Source organism: Terrapene carolina, unplaced genomic scaffold, assembly GCF_002925995.2.
Source record: "Terrapene carolina triunguis isolate 2854851 unplaced genomic scaffold, T_m_triunguis-2.0 Scaffold90, whole genome shotgun sequence".
Lineage (NCBI taxonomy): Eukaryota > Metazoa > Chordata > Testudines > Emydidae > Terrapene > Terrapene triunguis.
Window position 1 is genome coordinate 1,867,146 of NW_020664441.1, and position 25,613 is coordinate 1,892,758.

At 51.6% G+C, this 25,613-nt stretch overlaps 1 protein-coding gene across 1 annotated transcript; it reads left to right on the forward strand.

Moving 5' to 3' along the window:
* Positions 1-20: 20 nt before the first annotated feature.
* CPSF7 (cleavage and polyadenylation specific factor 7) lies at positions 21-21,140 on the forward strand. Its single transcript, XM_024198045.1, is given in 11 exon segments — positions 21-54; positions 448-561; positions 10,349-10,567; positions 11,569-11,672; positions 12,176-12,321; positions 14,222-14,580; positions 14,582-14,628; positions 15,173-15,291; positions 15,372-15,540; positions 15,736-15,909; positions 18,971-21,140. Coding segments are annotated over 9 exon segments (1,386 nt in total). The 5' UTR covers positions 21-54; positions 448-507; the 3' UTR covers positions 15,905-15,909; positions 18,971-21,140.
* Positions 21,141-25,613: the final 4,473 nt, after the last annotated feature.

The window sequence follows — 25,613 nt, forward strand, 5'->3', positions numbered from 1 at the left end:
AAGGGGCGTGGCCTGCGGCGGAAGGGGCGTGGTGTGACGGCGCTGGCTGTGGCGGTGAGCGGTTCGCGCGCTTCGGGCCTGCTCGGGACGCTGGGCCCCGGCGCGGTAACGGGCCGGTGGGGGCCCCCCGGTGACTCGATGCAGCGGGGTTGGCGCGGGGATCGGGCCCGCGGAGAGGGGGGGCCGGTCGGCTGGCGGCAGGGCCCTGGGACGGGAGGAGCCGTGTTCTTGCGCCCGCCTCGCCAGGGCAGCGCCGGACGGGGCCCCTGTTCTCCCGGGGGGGTTGGGTGAAGCTGGCGGGCAGATCGGGGCGGGTAGATATAAGCGGGGAGGGAGCCGGGGGGAGCAGATGGAGGGGAGCCAGGGCGGGTAGGTCCGGGGAGGGGGGGTAGATTCAGGCCGGGCGCACATGGCCGGCCCGTGTTACTGAGCCGCCTCTCCCCGCAGTGCACCGCACCTGCTTCCTTCCTGTGCCCCCGGGCTCTGGCTCCCGCCGCGGCTGGAAATATGTCCGAGGGGGTGGATCTGATCGATATCTACGCCGACGAAGAGTTCAACCAGGTGAGCGGCGAGTGAAAGCCCCACCCCTATCCACGGCAAGGGGGGGGGATTTGTAGAGAGTTGCTGGGAAGTCTCATGGAGTTTAGGGGGCTGTTTGGAGAAGGTTGGGCCCCCCTTGCGGAGGATATTAAACTCCTGAGACTCGGAGGCTGTGAAGTAGGCTGCAAGGGACCATAGGTGGGTCTGGTTCCTACTCGTCTGGTAAAGACACGTGATGGGGCTTGTGTGCCAGCAAAGGAGCATTATGGTGCTGAAGGGTGGCTCTGAAAATCCCCACAGATCTTGAGACGCCTGCAAAGAGTGGCAGTGTTGTTAAGGCATTATCTGGGTGATGACTGGAATCTGCTGGGACGTTTTTTTCAGCTGGACCTAGTGCTTGTCTGGTTACAATCTGTGGGCAATAGGGAGAAAGAAGTGGGCAGTACCTATTGGACTGAAGCATCCCTTAAGCCAGGGAGATCTGTGTTGTTGGAGAAGAGGGCAGTGGTGGATACAATAGATTGGGAGCCTAGCCATCCTCTTTTGCAAAACATGAGGGTAAGAGACAGGAAACGAAACCAGAAGAGAGCTAGATGGGGCAACTACTAGAGATCTCTCTGGGACTGTAGGCACATGAACACAACCCGATTTAGGGTACTCAGGACTTCAGGATGCTGAGCTCTTAAGGAATTTTATCTGCTTGAATAACTGGGTATAATCAGAGAGGTGCCTAAATTACAAAGAAATCACCCTGATGATACCAGGAACTGAAAATCTATCCTAGATTTACAAGGAGAAAATTATTGAGAATGTGTGAGTAATAAGGAAGCTTGGGAACTACTTGAATTCAGTGTAGTAAGGAACGTGAATGCAGTGGTCCAAATGTATTAGATTTCAGAGGACCAAATTTTGAAGAGTTAAGAAATCTGGACAGGTGGGTATAATGGAAGAAAGTTCAGCTCCTTGGAGATGAAAATGCTATGGAAGTGCTAAGTCTGAGATCATGGAAGAAGGTTAGAGAGTCTTAGGAAACTGCAATCAATCTAGATTACTTTCCAGGAGCAAAATGCAAAGAACCAAGAGACTGCCAGTGTGGCCTCATGAGGGGTTGAACAGAAATTTGAAGGCAATAAACCCCTGTTCTGAAAAGGTGGGAGGTTACCAAATGAGACTATACCAGAAGTTAAGCCTTGAGGGAAAAGTTAACAGTGGCAAAAAAAGAATGTTAACCATAAGGGAAATGTGAGAGGCTTTTACAGCTATCCTGGGAGAAATAGTGCTTGATTGGAAGTAGATGCATTAAATGAGGATGAAATCGAGGATGGTTCTAAATGGGTGAGGTCTTGAATGCCTTTCTGAAATCTTACCTTTTAAAAGAACTGCATAAAAATTATGGTATTTCTGTGCTGTATGATCCCCAATAGCCAGGCTTCATCCCCCACAGAAAGCAGTTTTAACTTTAAAATAAATATTTCCCCTTGTTTGGAATCCTCTTAGGACTTTCTGATTGACTGAAAGCATCCTAGAGTACAGCATGGTTATCCAAGTCTCACTGGATCCCATGCTATAATGATAGGTCAGAATTATGTTCTGGGATGTGGCCATTGAAACAGTTCAGCACAGAAATATGCTTAATTTAGTTTCCTTGTAATTAACCTTTAACAAGCAAAATCCAGAAAGTAACTTTGGACAGTTGGGCAGTATGATAAAGAGAGTAGGTATGAGAGAACTTGGAAAATATGAACATATGCAGATTAGTGTATCAGGATTACAGGCATTCTAGGGTAATAGAAAATGACTAACAGATTTCTTGAGTCATTGGCCATTATTTTGAAAAGTCCTGGGGGAGGAGATTGGAGAAAAATAAATGTGCTACCGATCTTCAGAAAAGGGAGAAAGACCCTGGCAATTACTGTTTGGAAGGTATGTCAGTTCCTAATTAAAATAAAAGTCTGTACATATCTTGGAGGATAGCAGAGATATGAGCAGCGTAAACATCATGGAATTATGAAGAAAAACAATCAAGCCCCTCTCATTTGATGGCTTTCTGTTATTTTGATTTTAAAGCACTTATTGCGCCACAGTAATTATCCAGGTTGGGTTGGCGGTGAGTATTTTCTCGTGGCTTCAGAAGTGCCTGGAAAAGCAGAAACCAAGAATGGTAATAAAAGGCAATGTATTGAGTTGGGAGGAAGATGTTTACTGGATGCAGAAAAAAGTCTGTATTGGACATGGTTTTACTCAACATCTTCAGAAGTTCTCTGGAAGTTAACAGCATGATGAAAATATTCACTGATAAAACCTCTCCAACACACACGAATAGATGTAGTTTTTAAGTCTAGAAGTGATCATTGTGATCCATCTAGTCTAACCTGCATAACCAAGGCCATGGAATTTCATTTTCAATGGGAGGAAGAAACCTAGAAAGCAACAGTGCTAAGAGAAAGAGGCTATGGCGTGATTGTGGGTAGTTTGCAGTGTTGTAGCGTTGGTCCACAGATCTTGAGAGACAAGGTGGGTGAGATAATGTCTTTTATTGGACTAACTTCTGTTGGTGAAAGAGACAAGTGTTGGCCACCAGAAGTTGATCCAATAAAAGACATTACCTCATTCACCTTGTCTCTCTAAGGCTACGTCTACACTAGAAACTTCAGAGTGCTGCGGGAGCGCTTTGAAGTGTGAGTGTGGTTACGTGAACAGTGGGAGAGCTCCTAGAAGTGTAGGACTGGAAGGGACCTTGAAAGGTCATCAAGTCCAGTCCCCTGCCTTCACAGCAGGACCAAGTACTGTCCCTGTCAGATTTTTGCCCCAGATCCCTAAATGGCCCCCTCAAGGATTGAACTCACAACCCTGGGTTTAGCAGGCCAGTGCTCAAACCACTGAGCTATAGCTCCTGGTAATCCACCTCCATGAAGGGAATAGCTCCGAGCTCTGGGGGTGCTGTCCAAACTAGCGCTTTAAAGCGCTTAAACGTGCTGCAGTCAGGGTGATTTTTCACCAGCCCCCCCCCCCCCCCCGAGCCAGCAAGTTAGAGCACTAAAAAATGTAAGGGTAGACAAGCCCTAATAGTGGCTAGTGAGTTGGGGCTTCTGTATCCTGCTGCATGTTGGATCTCAATTCTGTGACAAGACACCCCTACTCCTGATTCCTGTGATAAGTGTTACATCCTGTGGCAAAATAAAAATTCTACTGCAGCTATTCGTTCACAAAATAATTTCAGAGCACAAGATTGTAATTAAATCTAAAAATGCACCTCTTAATCAATATACAACTAGTCAAGGACTCAGTCCTGGGAAGGTTCAAATAATTAATAAAGACATGTTTGCGGATTTGAGTTGCAGCAGGGAGATCTTAGCTGCAGAACATTGTTGCCATACATCCCAGGTGGGGATAGGCTGTGAAGTGCTCTCTTTGTCCTAGTGAATGAGGCAGCCTTTTACAGCCAGCACATGGCAATGTGGGGAAAGGCCCTGAAAAGCCAGTTCTCTTCATGGCAAAGACAATATTGGGGTGAGACAAGATGGAAAAGTGAACAAACCTTGGGTAGATCTTTGATAATTTATACCTGGAGCAGCAGCAAATGGCATATTTAAGGCTGCAGAATGGTTTCCATTCCAACCCCCTATTTTTATGCACTTGTAACTTTCTGAAACTCACCTTTCAGGCTTGGTCTGTGTGCAAAGGTGACTTTTTTGGGGGGTGGAGAAGGAGTTTAAACAGAAACAGCTGAGCAGTTTTTGAGAATGAGTACAAAAATATTTTCCCTGTTAAAATTCATGTAACCTTTTTAATCACTTCTGCAACTGAAATAGCTGGGGGCAGAAAATGTAAATTTGGCTTGGAAATAGCCCTTGCTTTTGAGAAGGGCTTGTGAAAATTGGAGTTGGTTTCATGTAGCTGTGACCCTTTGAAAGTTGCATGCTGTATGTCCCTGCCACCCCCTCTTCCCAAGCTCATGAAGTGCCAGACTGCACATATGTGCATGCACAACTCCCTTACCTTCACATTAAAGAGTGTAGGCTGAGATTGTTAAAGCAGCATATGGGATTCAGCCACACAGGTTGACTTTAATGGAAGATGAGGAGTACTTGTGGCACCTTAGAGACTAACAAATTTATTAGAGCATAAGCTTTCGTGGGCTACAACCCACTTCTTCGGATGCATATGAAGTGGGTTGTAGCCCACGAAAGCTTATGGTCTCTAAGGTGCCACAAGTACTCCTGTTCTTTTTGCGGATACAGACTAACACGGCTGCTACTCTGAAACCTTTAATGGAAGATGTAGCTCTGGCTGGTAGGAGCAGAAGCAGCCAAAGCAGGGACCTCTGGGCATTCAGACAACTTCCTACATTTTGACTGGACTTTCTCTGCTCTGTGCAGATTGTCTGTTTGCTCCAACCCTCCCTTCCCTCATTGACTCTTCACTTCAGCTTCACTCAGTCCACACCTACCCCATCCCTCTTTGCCTTTGCCCCCCTCACCTCTTTCCCCTTTCTTTCCATTTAGCTGATCACCTCCGAAATAAACCCAGCTGCCCACCCCCCAAAATTGCTGCATTAACATGACATTTGCTGCCATCACATAGTTCACTCTGCTTGTGTGTTCTACTCCCTTTCCCTCACACTGTGTCTGTCTGGTTTATTTAAACAGTATACTGTTCAAGGAAGGGACTATTTAGTATAGTGTGTATAGCCCCTAGCACAATGGGGCCCCCCTCTTGTTTGGCCCTGGCACTACGATAATAAACATGATTGATTAATATGTTAGCCTCTGGCCTGCTTTGAAAATCTCAAGCATAGTGTGGCTGTGTAGCCCTTGCCTTAGCCCCTGTATATCTTGAAAGGTCTTTGTACAATGCAGCACAGTCCAGTTTCTTCTATTTCCCTCTCTTAAAATATCTGCTGGAAACTCATAGACTCATAGACTTTAAGGTCAGAAGGGACCATTATGGTCATCTAGTCTGACCTCCCGCATGATGCAGGCCACAAAAGCTGACCCACCCAATTTCCCTTATCTCAGCTGTTGAAGTCTCCAGATCGTGATTTAAAGACTTCAAGTCGCAGAGAATCCTCCAGCTTGCGACCCCTGCCCTATGCTGCGGAGGAAGGCAAAAAACCTCCAGGGCCTCTGCCAATCTACCCTGGAGGAAAATTCCTTCCCGACCCCAAATATGGCGATCAGTAGAACCCCGAGCATACAAGCAAGATTCTCCAGCCGGACCCACATTTTACCAGCGATGGCACGTTATTGCCTAATTGACTAAAATCACGTTATCCCATCAAACCATTCCCTCCATAAACTTATCTAGCCTAATCTTGAAGCCAGAGAGGTCTTTCGAAACAGGTGGCTAGTGCTGGCTGAAGTATGGTGTTAGGGATGAACAGGACAGGGAGGCAGTTATGGGAATGAAGGAGAGTTCAACGGCCTGTCATAGCTTTTCTGTAGAACCTTAACAGGTATTTCCCAACTTCACATTGTCTAACCTTGCAATCTTGGTACTTCCTTTTGTACGGAATGCAGTGTATCTTACTGCTCTTTGCTGCAACCTTAGAGACACATGGCACAGGGTCAGGGCAACTGCATCTGTATTTCCCCTTTGTGGGGCACCCAGTTTAATTGCAGAGCGCCCAGCCTTGCACTGGGATATCCCCAGCAAGCCAGACTGCCTAAGAAGAACAGCACCTGTGCTCTGCTGTCTCTCCAAAGAGCTATGGCCAGTGTATTGCCAGCAGTTATAAGTTACCATGCAGCTCCTACATTTATTCTTAAAAAGTACTACAGAAAAAACCTATTAAAACAATAAGAAAACCTTATATGACCGCTCAGAAGCTTATCAGACCCCCAGCTCCTGCCCAGGGCTCTGATAGATTTTAGTCCTTCAAAACCCAGAACTGGGTTTTCCCCCTGGTTACAAGTTCATCTGTCTTAGATCCAGAACTCCCATCTGGGCAGATCAGCTGTTTCTTTATACAGCTCGGCCCTTTGATCTTGGCCTGCTGTAATGGGTAATCAGCAGACATTGACCCTCTGTTCAGGGTAAAAACAACGAGGAGTCCTTGTGGCACCTTAGAATTCCCATCTTTTCATGTACTGTGTATATATACCTGCTACTGTATTTTCCACGCCGTGCAGCTGATGAAGTGGGTTTTAGTCCGCAAACGCTTATGCCCAAATAAATTTGTTAGTCTCTAAGGTGTCACAAGGACTCCTCGTTGTTTTTGCTGATACAGACTAACACAGCTACCACTCTGAAATCTGTTCAGGGTGGAGCTTCATAACTGGAGGTGGGGAATTTGCATTAACTTCTCCCTAGGGATTCCCCAGGAAATCGACTTCACACTTATTGTTCTCCAATGTCCATATGTGTCTGGTACATTTTCAGTATAGTCTTTTAAACTCCCAGGTTGTGAGGAGCATGAGCAGTGGCACAGAGATGACCTTAGGATGTCTGATCTGCAGAGGTGTTTTCTTTCATTGAGCCCCTGCTCTTTGGTGTGCCCTTATAAAGGTCAGGGTTTTCTGATTGCTTTTTACCTTAGAAATACCAAGTTTGGCCTGGCTCTGGTCTCCTGGCAGATGTTGAAAGCACAACCAGGCCACCTTAGCATTCCATTAACTGGGGTTTGTATGGCACACAGTAGCACCTGGTTAAATTAAATTAACTGGGGGGCGGGGGTTAATAGAAAAGAGCAACACATTTGTAGGCAGAAACTCATTGGGGAGGTTTTCAAAGGGGGCATCTAATTCCCATTGACTGCCAATGTTAGGCACCTAACACCATTTGTACCTATGAATACCTCCCCCTATGTGACTGAAAGATAAAGAAAGGAAGAGACTGGTTTTAGAAGATAGGCTCTGCTTTGGGATGCTAGCTGCAATCCTCCTCCTGTTATCACAGCAGTAGCCAAAAAGAAAAGGGACTTGAGTCCACGCTTTACAAAGTATGCTAATGATTGACTGGTTGGAGGGCAGGCGTTTGACTAGGATGGGGAGACACAGGCAGTGTAAAAGGGCAGCTGGACACGGATAAATGCAAAGGAAGGGGATTTCTGTGTCATGGGGGAGAAAGCGCATTCTGTGGTGGATTCCACAACTGAGGAATTGTAGCAAATGTCGGATTCTGGATATTGATTCAGAGATTCGAAGGCCAGAAAGGACCATTTTGATGATCTAGTCTGACCAGAGGTTCAACACAGGCCAGAGAACTTCTCCAAAATAATTCCTAGAGCTGATCTTTCAGGAAAACATCCAATCTTGATTTTAAAATCTTCTGTGATGGAGAATCCACCACAACCCTTGGTAAATTGTTCCAATGGTTAATTACTCTATTAAAAATCTAGGGCTTATTTCTAGTCTGAGTTTATCTAGATTCAGCTTTCAGCCAGTGGATCATGTTCTGCCTTTCTCTGCTAGACTGAAGAGCCCATTATTAAATATTTGTTCCTCATGTCAATACTCGTCTTATCAAATGTGAAGCTTGCCAGACCAGTTTGCGGCAGCAATGTATCAGCATTCTCATTGCGTGACCCAAGATTACCTGGTTAATAGTGGGAGTACTCATGATCCAAGCTGTGGATTGCAGTCAAAGCCCTTTCTAGGGCTGAATCTCGATTACTTGCCAGTCGTCATTCCTGATGTAGATACTTAGACTCTGATCAAGTCATCCCTTAACCCTCTCTTTGCTAAGCTAAACAGATTGAGCTCCTTGTGTCTGTCACTGTAAGGCATGTTTTCTAATCCTTTAATCATTCTTGTGGCTCTTCTCTGAAGCATCTCCAATTTATCAACATCCTTCTTGAACTGTGGGCACCAGAACTGGACACAGTATTCCAGCAGCGGTTGCAGCACTGCATTTACAGACACAGCCCATTACAAAGCAGGGAAGCAATCTCTGTACACCTTCAGTGGTGGGATGCCAGCTACAAAATTCATTTCTGGGCACTTTGTTATCGAAAAGGTGGCAATATATTGGGGGAGGAGGGGTTCAGAAAAGGGCAGGAGAAATGCCCGGGAGCTGGGGAGATTGACTTGTGACTTGTAAAAAATATTTGTGTCTTGGCTAAGCGATGACTATGGGGAGGCAGAACCGTTTGCAAGGAGCCATGGATCTGAAGATGACTTACTCAGTGGTAGAAGGTCTAGCTAGGACGAATGGAAGGAGATTGAAAGAGGGCAGTTTTAGACCAAGTATCCAGAAAGGTCCCCCTGTGGAGACTTTTATAGGAATGTGGGGTTAGTGTTCCAAGGCAGGAGGATGGTCACCCCTCCCTGGAGAGATGGACTGGTCCAGGCACTAGGGGTGAACTATTTCATCCCCTGGACTAAGGCATGTACTTTTCTGGACTTCCAGGAACTGTAGCATGGAAATGATGCATCAAGTCAGATCCCGCCCAACTGAACTCATTGGCCGTTTTATCCTTGATTTCATTGGGAGCAGGAGCAGGCCTTTAGATGTGTGTAATAGCTTTAAAATGGCTCTCTTTCTCGAAGGAATTGTCCTGATCTCATGCCTGTGGCCTATCCTGGATTTACACTCCTCCTTATATTGTCTCAGTACAAGAACAAGTGTGCACTTGATGAATTAAGATAATTAACTTCAAGCATATGAAATGGCTGCTAATGCATAATTAACCTGTGGCACTTGCTGTTGCAGGGTGTCAATAAAGCAAACAGCTTTATAAGAGTTTTGAAAGGACCATAGCATTTGTTGTAACAGTAACTGGGATAAAATGATACGCTAAGGGCTCTAATGCTTTATGGTCTAATAAGAGCGGTAGGAGGAAATTGCCCCCCACTTGAATGCTTCCTCAAAAGCCTCATGCCACCTCGGGTTCAGGTCTCCTAAGTTAAGCCTGGCCAGGAGATCGCAGAGGAAAGCCCAGATGCTGCAGTAGGCAGTGCTCTTTCCTCTGAGTGCTGAATCAGTGCCCCAAAAGTATGCCCGGGGGTGCTGTGCCTCTGGGATCAGATGTAAAACAGAGGTCCTGGCCACTCGTGATCAGAAGAGGAGCCCTAGCCAGATTCCATTCTTCATTTGGAAGTTCTCCCCATAGTTTCATTTGGATGCACTGTTCTTCACTTCCTGTCCTAAGCCTTTGTCCTTTTTGTGACCTGAATGAGTCACATCTGCACACTGACACACGCTACTCCCATGAGGCTGCAGAGCCCACACAGCTACAGAAGAGTGAGCCACGTTCCACTGTGCCTCCTGCGTTGGGAGAATCGTGGTCTCTGTTCCACGGCAGAGGAGGTGGGGCTAGTGAGAACCAATCTGGATTTGAGGTTCTCAGGGAGAGTTGGTGGCAATGAGAAAAATCTTCTCTGTCATTGAACTCCTTCGTTGTCTGAAATTTATGGCAGGAGTTTTGCAGGCATGTAGAGAAACGATTCCTTGCCCAAGCCACTTACAGTCTGAATCAGACAGGAAAAATGTTATACCCAAGGTAATAATTCAGATTTAGGATGTGGAAGACACAGAGAGGCTGAAGAACCAGGAGTGTCCCTGTTACATGGTACTTCTCAGCCCAGTAGCATTCCTTCCCTTTGGCTTCTGAGAGTGGAAGTTCTAGAGAAACTCAGTCTGGGCAGGAGAGAATGATTCCTCCTCAGGATTGTTTTGTGCTTGGTGTTTAATCTCTTGGGTGCACGGGCTGTTTACCAGCAGATCAGAAGCACTGGGCAGGGCAAACCTCTGGCCTGCTGGAGCCTCTCCCTTGACGTGACTGGCTAGTGATTGATTGTTGCCCAGCTGGTAAACTGGCCCCATGGGCTTGTCACAGAAATGCTCACTGATCTCTTGTGTGTCCTAGGACTCCGAATTCAGTAATGCTGACCAGATGGATCTGTACGACGACGTGCTAGCAGCAAGCTCGCAGCCACCCGAAAGCCGCACCAGCAGCTCGGAGGCACCGACCGAGATCCGCCAGGAGCAGTCCCCCAAGCCAAACAGCAAATCGCCTGCCATCTTGTACACCTACAGCGGCCTGCGTAACAAACGGGCTGCCGTGTATGTTGGCAGCTTCTCCTGGGTGAGTCAGGTCACTGATGCCTGCTGGAAGCACATGGCCTAGTATGATTGTCCTCCACTTACTGGGGACAGATGCGGTGTCTTCAGTGCTTGCAGTCTGGGCTGCAATCGTTGCTGTCAAGTGAAGTGAAATCAAGCTTGGTCTGTACGTGGATGGGGATCCTCTAAGGAAACCCATGTTCTGTAGAAAGGGGTGTGGTATAGGGAGCTCTCTTCCCTTTGTGTCAATACTGAACCAGTGCCCCATCCTGGGATTGCAAGGACTGTGCTATCAAACAGTTAGTGAGGTGTGGTAAAACAGAGACCTGGACCACCTGTGGCCAATGGTGATCTCATGGTGCGGTCTGCATGGGACTGGGATATGGAGCCTTTAACACTTCAGAGTTAGTGCAGTGGGAGGGTGGTGGCTCTGGGCCAGCTTATGTGCTCTTGTGGCTGTGGGTTGGCTTATATGACATGAGGTGGTTGCTCTCTGAAGAACAGATGTCCCCACCACACAAGCCACTGACTCAGTTGGGACTAATTGTCCCCTTTGTTGGTAGTCCCTAAGAGAAGCCAAGGACTGAATGGGCCTGGAGACTGAGCTCTGGCCCCACAACCCCTGTGATCCTTCTTGCTCCAGGTCTGTTGGTGGAGTGGCACGTGGGGGAATCTTAGCCTCCTGCTCAAACTCTGTAGACAGAGCCCTTCAATCACCACAGCTCTCCAGGGTGCCTTTTCGCAGATCTTACGACTGTCATTTACAACTGTCTCCCTGGGTATTGGTGTCTCCCAGACAGAGGGTTACTAGGTTGGGCTGTATCGTCTTCCCATTGAAAGCCTTTGTGGCATCAGAAACTGGAGCCTACGCTAAAGATCCTAGGGGGAGATTGAGCAGGGCGTGGGCCTTGGTGGTGGTGAGTGATCGATAATGCTAGTCCTGGAACAAGGGTGTGTGGCCCAGAGATCCTGCCATAGGGCCTCAACTGCTAACGCTGTCCTCTTCCACCTGTTCTCAATCAGTGGACAACTGACCAGCAGCTGATCCAGATTATTCGCTCAGTGGGGGTCTACGATGTGGTGGAGCTGAAATTCGCGGAGAACCGAGCCAATGGCCAATCCAAAGGGTGAGAGCTCTGGAGGGACCCAAGGCCTTCTGGCACTGGGCCAGTCCAAAGAGTGAACACTGTTGGGGGAGACCCTGGACCTTTTCTCCTATGGGTTTGTCACCACGATTGTCCGGCCTGTTCCCAGTGGGCAAGGTGTCAGCAGGCCTTCTTGTGGAGCTGTGTGGAGGCTTGAAAGATGCTTGTGTGAATGGAGCTAGTGTGCCAAAGCACAGAGGACGAGGTAGTGAAGAGGTGGTGAGGAGCTGATGGGAGGCATGTAGGAATGCCGGTTACCCTGCGGTGGTGGGCTGGGTTCAGCTGCAGACAGATGTCCATAGTGAGAGGTGAGGATTGCTGCTCTCTATGCTGCCTGGGCCATGGGGAGAGGTGTAGATTGAAGCACCCATGGTTGCTCGTTGGGTTGTCCCCACAGATTGTGGTCGGGGAGGAGGGTGGGCTTGGTCCCTCGGTGTGATGGGGTACTGGCCTGCCATCATCTGCTTGTCTCTGGCTCCCCCCAGGTATGCAGAGGTGGTAGTTGCCTCTGAGAACTCAGTCCACAAGCTCCTGGAGCTGCTGCCTGGCAAGATCCTCAATGGGGATAAGGTGGAGGTGAGACTGGCCACCCGGCAGAACCTGTCGCAGTTCGAGGCACAGGCTCGGAAAAGTAAGTGGGACAGGCCCGCCGCCAGGGCAGGGCGCAGGGTGCATGAGGAAGGGGAGACTCCCATTGGGCCCTAGAGATCCTGAGCAGAGCTTCAGTAGCCTGATCCCACCAAAACCCTGGGGTGGGGGCTGAATTCCCAGGAGTCTCTGCGTGTTTTTCCTGTTGCTGCCGAGTCTGACCAGATCCTGACCCGAGTCTTTATGATCCCATTTTAGGTGCTTATAGACTGCGAAGATCCCTCGTAGCCTCCTCCTCTCCAAACTGAATGGGCTTAAGCTCTTCAGCCTATCATCATAGCTAAGACCCTTCATATCTATTAGTAGCTCTTCTCTGGACCTTCTCCAGAATTTGTACATCCCTGCGGAGGTAAGGTGCCCAACACTGGACGCAGTACTCCAGCTGGGGCCTCACCATGGGCCTTGTACAATGGCCTTTTTCCTCAGTCTGATGGCTCAGCCCAGCGTCCCAGCCCCGCCCCAGCTAGGGGGCGCTGTGCAGCTGGAGGTGCCATCTTTCCAGGGACACACATGACGAAACTGGCCACCTGTGGTCATTGTCGATCCCATGGCACGTTTCGTAAGAGGAGAATTACTGCCCCCAGTGCCCTGGACAAATTCCAACTGGGTGACTGTCCTGCAGCCTTCACGCACCCTAGGCAACTGCAGTGGAACACCAAATTTTCCATTGCCCATCCTGAATTGTCAAAAAGAAGTGCTCTGCACTGTCAGACCGCTGCCACCTTCTGCCATGGAGGTGGCTGTATTTCAGTGGCAGGTGAGAGGTTCCTCTGTTCTGTCCCTTACCTCACAGGGCTGTTGTGAGGCTGTGGCTTTGTCTGCACTGGGGAATTGCCCTGGCTATAGCCATTGGTGTAGCTGTGCTCACCCTGATGGAGCTTACCAACACCTGACATTAATGGAGCTTCTGCCTGGATGAAACCGGGCCAGCTCATAGCAGTTTACCATGGACACTAGGGGGTTTGCACCAGTGGCTGTTACAGGACCACTCACCAGGGCAGGCAAGGCCTCAGTGTGTCTCCAGCCCTTTGATTCTGGGCTGAAAGGGGCTAGAGAAGGGAAAGTTTCCTTGTAGTAGTAATCTCCCTTGGCTTGTTCCCATGGCTGCAGATGAGCAACATCTGCATGTCTGCTGCAGATCTAACCCCCTCAGACTCCCTCATGGTCAGCATCTGGTTACTTGCTCTCCAATACTTGGTAGCCATGGGAGTTTTGGATCCAAGCTATGTCCCTCTAAGTTTGTTCACCTTATAATCCCATCAGCCCTTTCCAGATCCACTCCCCTAGGGGATTGCAGGCTCTCTGGGTCAGGGTCACTTATTGGCAGGATTTCAGACTCTGCCTCTGTGCAGGCCCAAACCAGCTGTATTAACCAACAAACAGGCAAGCTCTGACTCACGCAGTGCCCGGTGGCCTCTCCGCTGCGGCCTCTTGCCATTTGTCAGGGCTTTTGGCTTCTGCCCGGGTAATCAGTTTGCTTTGCAACTTCCATCCCCTGTGTTCGCCACCGGGGCACTGCCTTGGAAGCTTTCCTGATGTCTTGGTGGAGAGCAATCACGCCCTGGCTGAGGCCCGTGGAAGTGGAGGCTACGTTTGGCTGGCTGGATCTTTCTCTTGGCACCTCAGGCTCCGCTGAAATCAGGCGTGTGGCCGTGGGAGACGGGTGCCCCGATCTCGAGGTGGGGAGGTGATGGGGGCTGGTGCAGGGTCGAGGGGACGATATAGCCCTCCCTCGGTCACTGGGTCATTCCATCCCCCGCCTCCTTCCTCCCTCCCCAGGCTTGTGGGGTCTGCCGCACCAGCTGGCTCTCTTCAGGTGGCTTTCCTATGGGTGAAGTCTCCCCCATACTCACAGGCCATTCCTCTTCTCTGTTGGCTAACAGGGGTGCCGCCGAGGGCTCACTCCCGGGACTCCTGGGATTCGATGGATGGCCGAGCCACGCCGACGGAGAATGCTGTGCCGCCCCCTCGTGTGGAGAAGCCCCCTTCCGTGCTGTCTTTCTTTAACCGCCCCCCTGCCGCCATGCCCCTCATGGCCCTGCCCCCTCCCCCGATGCCTCCCCCGCCACCTCTCTCCTCCAGCTTTGGAGTGCCACCTCCCCCGCCAGGAATCCACTACCAGCATCTAATGCCCCCTCCTCCTCGACTGCCCCCACACCTGGCCGTGCCACCTCCAGGGGCAGTCCCTCCCGCCCTGCACCTCAACCCTGCCTTCTTCCCCCCGCCAAATGCAGCACTGGCCCCCCCCGCCGGACACCTACAAGACCTCTGCAGCATATAACCACAGCAGGTGAGAGCAGTATGATGGGATAGCCTAATTTTGGCAATTAATTGATCTTTGATTATTAGCAGGTAAATATGCCCAATGATCTGTGATGGGATGTTAGATGGGGTGGGATCTGAGTTACTACAGAGAATTCTTTCCTGGGTGCTGGCTGGTGAGTCTGACCTTAAAGTCTATGAGCTGCAGCCTCTGCTGGATTTGGAAAGGACGAGCTGAGATCGTGGGGGCAGGAGACATCGGCACCGTCATAACGGTGTGTCAGCCAGATCTGGGCCTACTGGGCCCCAAGAGGGCAAAAGGTGTTGCTATGGGGTGCCAGGTGGGTGTCCCGGGGAACCTCTGCCAGGTGGGCAGTGAGCCTGGGATGCTCCCTGGTTGGTGCCCTTGGGGAGCTCTGCCAGGTGGGCAGTGAGCCTGGGATGCCGCCAGTTGGTGCCCCGGAGAGCTCTGCCAGGTGGGTATTGACCTTCAGCACCTGTCGGGTCAGTCCCCGGGGGTGGGAGCTTTCTCCCCATGCCCGGCTGACAGGCGCGTGCTCTGTTTTGTGCAGTCGAGAGCTGGGCCCACTGCCTCCCCCGGTGAGCGAAGCCGAGTTCGAGGAGATCATGAACAGGAACCGAGCGATTTCCAGCAGTGCCATTTCCAAAGCGGTGTCCGGAGCCAGCGCAGGTAACAGCGGCCCCCTGACACCCGTCATCCTCCATCCCCTGCCCGGTCCTTTTCCTCACCCTTCTCCTCATCTCCTGCAGGGGATTACAGTGATGCCATAGAGACCCTGCTCACGGCCATTGCCGTTATCAAACAGTCCCGCGTAGCCAACGACGAGCGGTGCCGCGTCCTCATCTCCTCCCTCAAGGATTGTCTTCATGGGATCGAAGCCAAGTCCTACAGCATGGGTGCCAGCAGCAGCTCCTCCAGGTAAATCCTTGCCAACCAGAGTAGGAGGGGAGAACTCCTTGCTCTCATCTTGGGCCTTTGGTGGAGATTTGGGGGGCAGGCACAGCTCACTATCCTTTGGGGAGACCTGAGTCGGAGGCAGCAGCCCCTCTTTGTCTGAAGATCTGGAGGGGAGCACGGCTTGGGAGATACTCAGCGCCTAGTCTTGTCTTTCAGAAAAAGACACCGGTCTCGGGAGAGGTCGCCCAGTCGTTCCCGCGAGAGCAGCAGGAGGCACCGGGACCCGCTCCATAATGAGGATCGGCACGAGGACTATTTCCAAGAAAGGAACCGGGAGCATGAGAGACATCGGGACAGGGACAGAGAAAGGGACCGGCACCACTGAGAAAGGTGAGCTGGCTCGAGGCCCTGCTCCTTCTATCTCCCTTGGGCGGCGAGGCCATCTACCTGCTGCCGATGGAGCACCCCTTCCCTTAGAGGAACATGGCAACCTCTTGGGGGTGCAGACTGGACGTTACGCAGTCTATTTCCCCTGGCTTTTAGCAGTTGACTCTCCATGGCTAACATGGCAGCCCCTCCAGTTAGTGTCATAACTACACAGTCAGTGGCCACCCTCCGGATCTCAAGCAACAAATGATCTTTCATTGCCCACAGCGGGTGTTCCAAGAGGGAAAGCCCCAGGGGAGAAGAGAAGGGAATGTCCCTTAATCTCCTCTGATGGCTGCTGAATAACCAGCACTGAAGTCCCTCATTGGTGGTTTTCCATTGAAACTGCAGCCAGCTTGGTGCTGCTACTCATTCACATGCATCAGCAGAGTCATTTCCAGCCCCGTTCCTCTCCTTCCTGTGTCTTCACTTGATCGATCTGTAGCAGGCTGTGAACCTACACTGCCCACGCCGAACAGCAGAGAGCGAGCTCCTTGCCCTTTGCGCTCTGTCCTCCTTTCTAGGTTCAGTGCGGGCAGTGTGAGGACGGGGCCTTCCTTGGTCAGGTATCCTCCAGCTATGGAATTCCCTTCTGTGGTTAGCCTGCCAGAGTCCCTCATTGGCTGATTACAGCACCCTGCAGTGTTCTCACTTCCTGTTAACCATCTTCAGAGCCAAGGGGCAGTGAGCTCTGCTGTTGGTGGGTGGCTTGGCTGGGGAGAAGTGGCTTTGCCCACGTGGTGGTAGCTGGGCAGAGTACGAAAGCTTGTTGGATTTTTAGGATGCAAGTGTCAATAGCATGTCCCCACGCCTAATAGTTGGGGGACATGATAGTGGTCTTCAAATACTTGAAAGGCTGCCATAAAAAAGATGAAGAAAAGTTGTTCTCTCTTGCTACAGAGGGCAGGACAAGAGGCAATGGCTTCAAGCTACGGCACTGCAGATTTAGATTAAATCTGCTTCTTAATTCTAAGAACAGTAGGACAGTGGAACAGACGTGTCTAGGGAGGCTGTGGAAGCTCCTTCACTGGAGGTTTTCAAAAAGAGGCTGGATAGCCACCCGTCTTGGATGGCTTAGACACAACAAATCCTGCATCTTGGCAGGGGGTTAGATTAGAACTAGACCCTTGCGGTCCCTTCTAACCCTACAGGTCTCTGGTTCTATTATAGCTCTACTGGAGAGGGCCATGCGACCTTTTAAATTAGGGCTGATGGGTCAGGGCTGCCAGCTTCAGGCCATGTGCGCCTTTCAATCCACAACAAGTTTGTCACTCCTACATTTCAGAATCACTTGGTGGGTGGGGAGAATGGGGGGCACTGCACAGTTTCCCCTGTGTCACCCACATGTACAGCCTCTCCTGCTTTGTGTTGGGGCTTTTGTACAGCACTTGGTCCTAAAGAATTAAAAACCGTTACCCACTAGATTTGCCTTTGAAGGTCTTGACTAAAGCCCAGCAATGTGACCCATACGCTGCTCCTGCTCCCCTCTGAGAGAGGCTGCCACTAAGGAACAAGCTGACTCAGAAATTACATAGCATCAACCCTGCAAACATAACATCCCATGGGAGCTCTCCCCATCCTGGGCTAATGCCAGAATTTCTGCTGCCTCCCCTACCTCTAGCTGTACTGAGGTGGGCGGCGTTAGAACTACAGACCAGCCTCCAGTGTCCTCCCGAGAGGCCATGGTGTTTTGGTCCCGTTCCTGCTGTGTGGGAAAGTTCTCCCTGCAGGACTCAGTGCACCGGTTGGGCTGCCTCTGGGTGAGACATAGGATGGCGGTGTCCTTAGTCTGTTGCGGGGGGAGTGCTCTGCGTTTTTTGTTCTGCTTTGAGGATTTTATTTAGCAATGGGCTGATGCCTCTTAAATGATCTGCCTACTGCTGAGTGCCTTCACCTCTGAGCACTGCCACACCTGACACACTACTGATTTGTACCAGGGTAAGACCGAGAGGCCCCCCACTGCGACTGGGCCAGCTGCTGTGAGTTTCTTACCCAGATCAAACCATTGGTCTCTTGGGGAGCCCTGGGTTTCAAACCCACGATTGCCTTATGCTTTTAAACGTTCATCCCCCCCACCACAAAATGTTTCCAGTGTGAGCTTTGTCCAGGCATGATGGGGGCCTGGTGGTTAAATCAAAGAAAGGGGGAGTTAGGAATGAAGACCAGCTCTCTTTGCCACTGATTGACAGTGAACTTTGGCAAGTTACTTCCCTTTTCTGTGCCTCAGTCCCCCCTCCTCTCTCTCTCCCCCCCCCCCCCCCCCCCCCCCCCCATGGCAGTAGTATTTGCCTACCTGCCATGTACGTCTGGCTTACCCATTACCCTTGTGAAGCGCTCAGATCCTCTGCTGAAAGACGCTGTAGAAATGCCCAGTGTAACCTGGTCTTGTTTGGTGTAGAGAACTGCCTGGGGCAAGTTCCCTCTCAGCAGAACCTGTGTGGCTTGCAGGATTTATTCCGGATCAGCCGAGAATGTACTTTAGCTGTCATTAAATATTCCAGGTGAAATAACTCCCCTCTAGGTCACCAGTTCCAATCCAGCCTGGGTTGGCCAAGACCTTCTGGCGATTTGACCTGTGCAGGTTTGGCTGATCTCAGTCCAGTTCCTAGTGCACAAGTGTCCTCGCTGGAGAGCCCACGTTCTGTTAGACATGCATTGTCCTCCTTGGCGTTCCCAGCTGTTCAGCCGAGGCCAGAATGGGGCCGTGGAGATGGAGTGTCTGCCTCACCCCTAGAGGTGGCCACTGGGGCAGGGACAAGGCACCTCACCTGGTGGAGCCTGCCCTGGGGGTGGAGGACTTCCCTCTCCAAGGCTGTGGATCCTGCACCTTGATCCTGTCAGCACCAAACTTGCAGGAAGACAAATGTTAAAAGGCAGGTCCGTGGCGGGGGCCTTTGCCTCCAGTGGGGGAGGCTGACTGGGCCCCAGGCAGATCCTTGCTGAGCAGTTGGCATCAGCGGCGACTCAGTGCCTGGTCAGCGCAGCAGGGAGACTGTGACCTGTTGTCTTGTTCTGTCCCTTCCAGGAGTTTGGTTGGCAGTAAGTGTTTTTAATGGACTTGTATCTCCTCACCTCGATCAGGACTGAAGGACGGAGGCCGCTCCACCCCTCTCCTCCCCACTGCCCCCAGCTCCTTCCAGGCACCCAGGGAAAGCCACGTCGCCTGCGGGACTCCAGCTGGCACACGGTGGCCTCGGGACCCACACTCGCTGCTGCTGCTTTCTGGGGAAATGCTGGAAGACGAGTTAGGGAGGGATAGCGTCGGGGCCACTGTGAGCAGGGAGTGCTCCAGTCCACGGATACTTGGACCCAAAGAGAAATGGTGCTTTTCCATGGAAGCTTGTGAGCTCCTTCCTCTCCGTGGCCCTTCCGGGGACAGCTGGAAGGGAATCCATCACCCTCGTGTGTGCTGGGGAGGGTTGGAGGTGGGGGCGCAGATATCCCTGCGTGGTGTCTGGCGCCTGGCCTGCTTGGCTCACTGGGGCCAGTATCCATGTCCTCCCATGGTGCACTGTCTTCTCGTCCCGTGTGGGGGTGCTCTCTTGAGGAGTGCGATCCCTTCTCCCAACCAGTTCCAGGCCTGGCTTGTCTGGCCCATTATACTCATCTTAGATAACAGCATTTCCTCTTCCCCCGCCTCATGGAGAGCAGGCTGGCTGCTGCTTCCCATCACCTCTTTCTGCTCCCAGTTGCCGTTCCTGTAGGCGCCTCTGAGTCCTCTGCATTCTGCCCTGGCTCCTCTAGGGGGCTTGTCCGGAACAGAGGTGGCCCCTCTTGGCTGCACTCAATGCCTCTGGCTCTCCATGCTGATCTCATGCAATAACCGTTCCAGTTCACGTTTTTCCCTACCGCAAGCCCCAGCCACCTGTTTCTTCAGAGCCAGCCTCCTCCCAGAGAGGCTGCCTTCCTTGTTTTAGAGGAAGCGGCATGGGGAGAGACTTGAGTGTTGTGATATCGGTGGATGGAGATGGGGGGGGGCTGGGGGCTGGCTGGATGAGCCCAACAACTGTTAACCTGGCGAGCTGCTTAGCATTTTTGTGTGGTGGGAGGTGCATTGATTCCAGGGATCGAGAACTCTGGTGGGGACTCCCGCCTCTTCATAAACGCTCTAGGAATGGGAGCTCCCAGTCGAGCGCTGCGTGGGGGGTTTCTTTAGACAGTACCGCTGCTTGCTATTGCTCTATGGTGCGTGATGGTGAGCAAAGGGTTTGGGGTGGCTGAGAGTTGGTCTGCATCTAGCTAAGGAGTCTTGGTGCCTGTTCCAGCACATGGGGCTGATTGTGCCCAACAGTGCGATGCCTGAAGGGCCAGGGGGAAACATAACCACTATTTCCACCACAGCCTTCAGCTGGTGATTCTCGAAGGCTGGTAGGATAGGTGGTGTGGAAGGAGCCATGTTCCCTCGAGCAAAGGATGCTGTAGGGTACAGGTGGCCAGAGAGCAGCCTGCATGTGTCGCATGACTGCCCATCTGAGCGGCAGCCTGTGGAGACTACACATCCCAGCATGCAGTTCTCCAGTCACTTAGCTCAAGCTATAACACATTGTATGCTGGGACCTGTAGTCTCCAGAGCCTGCACCTTTATGTAAGACTGAAGACAGCAACCATCTGCTGCATTTCATGCCATTCAGTGTGGCCCTCCTGGCAAGTTGTGGACACAGCTGGGCAAAACCTGGGCACCATCCCCCCAGCAGGGGTCTCCAGTTGGACACATCAGAGAGGGTGGCAGGGGACGAGAGTGCACAGCCTGCCTGGAGGCTGGCGAAGTTAAGTGACACCTCCGTAAGAACTGTGATCGGTGAGCAAAGGCCAGCTCTGGATGTCTTTTTAAAAAGAAAATGAAAAAAAAAAAAAAACGGAAACTTAAAGTGAGGTGACATTAAAAAAGAAGTGTAAAATACCAGAAAACCTTTTGACAGGAGAGTGTTCTGTTTTTTTACGTAATGACACAAATTTTTAGTTTATTTCAGAATAGTGGTGGGAGGGGGGATGATAAAAAATAAAATAAAAAGCAACGCCCCAATTCCCCTCCCCCAGTTCTCGGTGATTTGATTTTTGTCTCTTTCTGATAGGTTGGAAATTGTGTAATAAACTTGATGACGTTGTCAATCTTTTATACTGCATTGTATGTTTTCTTTTTTTTCCTTTTGTAACAAAATATTTTAAATAATAAATGGGGTGTGAGCTGTTTTACGGAACCTGCATTGAATAATATTCTCTCTCCGGGGTCGTGGTGGTATTGGTGCTGTGAATGGGGATCTAGGGTTTGGGATTCTGGACTCCTGGGTTCTTGGCCTTGTGGTCTGATTTTCCAAGGCACTGAGTCCTCAAAACCAGCACCAGCATTTAATGGTCAGACATATAGGAGGCTGCCTAGGACACTATGCCAGCTACGCCCTCCCCCAGCCAAGTCTATGCTTCTAAACTACACCTCCAGCCCAGCCTCCTGCTCTGCAGCAGTGGCTAGGACTGAAAGCAACCGCTTGGCCATGGCTTCACTCTGGCTACCTCCTCCCCAGGTAGGGGAGATTTCGTGGGTTTCTGACCCTTTAAGGGCACACCGTTCACCAGCAGCAGTGTTTGGGAGTTGTGGATCTCTGCTTCTCAGCCAAGACAGCATTCAGGGCTGTAGCGCTTTAAAAACACCACCTTCCAGCACTACCCTTAGGCAGCACCATTGACCTCAGCAGGCCAGTCCCATGCCCTGTGAAGTGTAGGGAATGCTGCCCCTCACCCCAGGAGGTCAGATCAGTGCCTGTGGGATGCTTTGAGATCCACTCTTCAAAAGAAACAGAGGCAAAGTTTTGAGTGCTCTCCAGCAGACTGTGGTTCAGGCTGTATGTCAGTCCTTGCTATCCAAGAGGATCTGAATGTCGTGGTGCTTTTGAGCGGGTGGAAACTGCGCCATTCTGGGTAGGCCTGAGTTAAGGTTAAAATAATCAGAAGTAGGTAAGTCAGAGGTTTAGAATGAAACCCTAAATGCCGGACTCTGGAAATAATCACTGAGGTGTACATGTCAACGCAAACGGCCCCCCTTGCCTTCTGTTATCCTCCCCTGGCCACCTACCCACTGTCAGCTGTAAAAAGCAACAGAGGGTCCTGTGGCACCTTTGAGACTAACAGAAGTATTGGGAGCATAAGCTTTCGTGGGTAAGAACTTCACTTCTTCAGATGCAAGACTTCTGTTAGTCTCAAAGGTGCCACAGGACCCTCTGTTGCTTTTTACAGATTCAGACTAACACGGCTACCCCTCTGATACTTGACACCACTGTCAGCTGTTTTCTCTGTTGAGTGTTCGCATTACAATAATACAGACTTCTGTTGATGGTCTAGCCCCCTGTATCAAGGGATGGTGGCCTGTATGTCCATGATGAATGTAGGGAAAGTTGGCCTTGGCTTGGATCTGGATTGTTGGGGGGGCCTTGGGTCTCTTTGGGAGGGTGACGGGGGCAGAGCTCTTTTTGGTGGATGAGGACAGGATATTGGATAGATCATGTGTAGGGTAATGTGGCGGTTTTCTCTCATACTGCCAGCATGGGGGTTGGCAGTGTTTCTGTTTCTTTGAACTATAGTGTTCTAAAATCGTGCTTTTTAAACCTATCTCCATATTTCCTGGTTTTCAAGTGCTTAATGATTTCATTGCCAGAGGGCAGCTGCATGGTTCCTTTACAACCTTACTGAGGGGGTTTTTGGTTGGGAGATTACTTTTTTGGCGACGGCTTTTTATAATGTGTGGAACTTTCTGTAGATGGAATTGCGGCCGATGGGAGCAGAGGTCCCCCCCTTCCCCCGGGGCTGTGACTGCTTTGGAGTTCATAGGCGCGGCCTGCGCCATTCGAAACCGCATACAGATTCCTACATCTCTGCCACGCCTGGTCCTAGTCAAAATCCTCCCTCTCCTGGCTGCTGCTCAGAGCCTTTGGCTCGGGCTGGAACCCTGCTGTTACAATGGGTGCAAGAGACCTCATCAAGTTTAGAAGGGCCATGCAAAATATCAGGTAACCTAAAAACCCTTTTGAGTCTCCTCGAAACTCTTCTCCCTCAAGAACGTCTCTTCTGATCCCTCCCTGAGGCAGCTCTCTGGCTAAAGCAGCTAACATGAGCTGTAGGGTGGATTGGAGGAGTGTTGACAGAGCTGGAGGTAGCTCTCAAGTGAGGCATGGCAGAAGGTTAGTTGCAGACTTCCCTATGGAGAGGACCACACAGAGGTGAGATCTGCAGAACAATCTCCCAGGGGAAGTGGGGGAAACCCCACCACTGAAGACACCTAAAACTAGACTAGGGACAAATTCCTAGATGATGTCCTCTTGGGACCAATCCTGATGGACTAAGTGGGACCTGATTGGCCCCTTCCAAGTTGAATTTCAGGGGTGGTTCCTTGTAAAAGGAAGACACTTGGCAAATGCAGGCTTCTGGCAGCCCTGCACAAGGGGTTAGGACTCGGTGTCAGTTATGAACTGGTTCTTGGTTAGTTAAGCACCATGTTGTGGTGCGTGTATGTGTGAGGAGGGAGGGAGACCCAAACTAGAGGGGAAGGAGAGAATGGAGCACATCCAATTAGGCTGGTGGTGATGGCCTGGAGCATTCAGGTCAGGCTTGATGATCTGGTGGCCCCTTCTGGCCTTGAACTCTGACTCAATGACTCTATTGGTGGGGGCGATCCCCTTCCCCTTCTGAAGGAGCTGTGGCCCTCAGCAGGATTTGGGGGAGGAAGAGGCAAGGAGGGAAGTATATGCTATGATAGGAGTCAGTTGCCCTGCCTAGCTGTGATTTTTGCACCTACATTGACCAGCTACATATGAAGTCCAGTGAGAGCCCCCCAGAGTGATAGGTAGAAACTGAATGTGAATCCTCTGCCACCCTGCTGAGAAAAAGCCAGAGCCCTTCTGAGCTGGTAGATCGGAGCACATGTAACAAGACAGATGCAGGGCTGCTCCGTCTGGCCCCAGTGTGAGGGCCCCTGGGACGTTGTGTGCTGGGCCCCAGGGTACAATACCTTCTTTGAGTTTGGACCAATCACTGAGGTCCTGGGAAGCTGAGGGACATTCAGGTCACATGTGAAATGGTTCCCACCAGGGATGATGAGGGCTAGCTGGTGGCTCCTGCAGAGAAACAGCCTGCCTGTCTCTTCGAGGCATCCTTCAGGCAGCAATCAAGAAAGCAGCCCTGCATGGTGCCGGCAGGGCCGCCGAGAGCGGGTTCAGGCCCTGGTGAAAATTTTTTTTCGGGCCCCCCAGCAAGGGCGGACCAGCTAAACGGGGGGGGGGGGGGGAAGCTGGGCCCGGAATTTTTTTGGGCCCCCCAGCAAGGGCAGACCAGCTAAACAGGGCCACTGAGAGGGGGGTGCAAGCCGGGCCCCCTTCTGGACCATCGGGCCCCAGTAATTTGTACCGGCTTCCCCCCCTCTCGTCGGCCCTGGGTGTCAGTCTTGTAAGCCGCTGCCCTTTCAGGCCTCTCTTTCCCAGGTATGGCTGAAGTGCCAGTGGCAATCAGACTGCATCCCCTACCCCTGTGCCCTTCAGACCGGGTGTGATAGCACTGAGCTTTAGGCTGGGGCCAGAGGTCAGGTGTCTGTACTCACACTGCTCAGTCTGCAGCCTTTCACCCTGGTAAGTGTGAAGTCCTGCCTCCGAGCCCAGGCCAGAGTGGCTGGGGCAGCGTGAACTGACTCTGGTCATTCTGGGGATCGCAGGAGGATGGGCAGCTGCGGCTGGTACTCTAAGGCCCTCCCTTGTGAAGTCTTGCAAGGCTCAATCTTGTCCTCTTCCAGCACTTCTGTGGGGCCATGAGATGCCATGGCTCTGATGTCAGCTATTGGCCCTCCAGCTTTCCATCCCCCCAGTAATCGGGGCTGTCACAGAGATGCTCTGGAACCTGCAGGAAGAGGGGAGCTGGCTGATACGCTCACCCTGGGGTGGCATGTGCACTCTCGTTCTCAATGGCTTCACTGTCTTCTGTTCCCTCCCCCAGGGGCCTGGGGCAGGGTGTCTTTACCTGCCACCAGCTTAGCCTAGCAGCGCTTGGGGTTGGCTGCAGCTGGAGGGCCTGGGGGAGGAGTTCTGCTCCTAACGCAGGTTGGGGGTTGGGCTGTGGTCCCTGAGAGGGCTGGGGGCAAAGCCCTTACCAGCCAGTGTAACATCCCCCTAGGTTGTAGGGATGGAGCACGGCTATGGCCCCTCCATTGTGGATGCTGCTTCGTTAGTGACGTGTCCATGTTGGGGGTGAAGCCATGAGCGCCTGAGTGGGGCACATAAGGTGGGGGTGGAGCCAGGGTGTAAGTGGAGCTAGATGTGTGGGGGTGGAGTGGGCGGGGCTAGTGCTGTGGGGTGGGGCCTATGCAGTGACTGCCCAGTTGCCTGGTGCCCATTGTTGTGGGCGTGTCTGAGCAGTCCCAGTGCCATATAGCGGCCCAGGTGGGACGAGTGGGAGTGATCAGAGCCCCATGGCTGACTCCACTGTACCCCCCTCGCTGCCCTGTGGCCTTATCAATGCCGCCAATCGGTACCTGAGCGCTGAGCCCTTCCGCTTCCAGGTGGTGGCCACGGGCTTGGTGCTGCGGCTCCGCCAGGTCTGGATGCTCCGCTTCGTGCCCTCACAGGGAGCCGGGGCGGCCGGGCAGGCCGAGGAGAGCGGGCAGAGACTGCATCTGCTCAGCTGGCTGCAGCGCT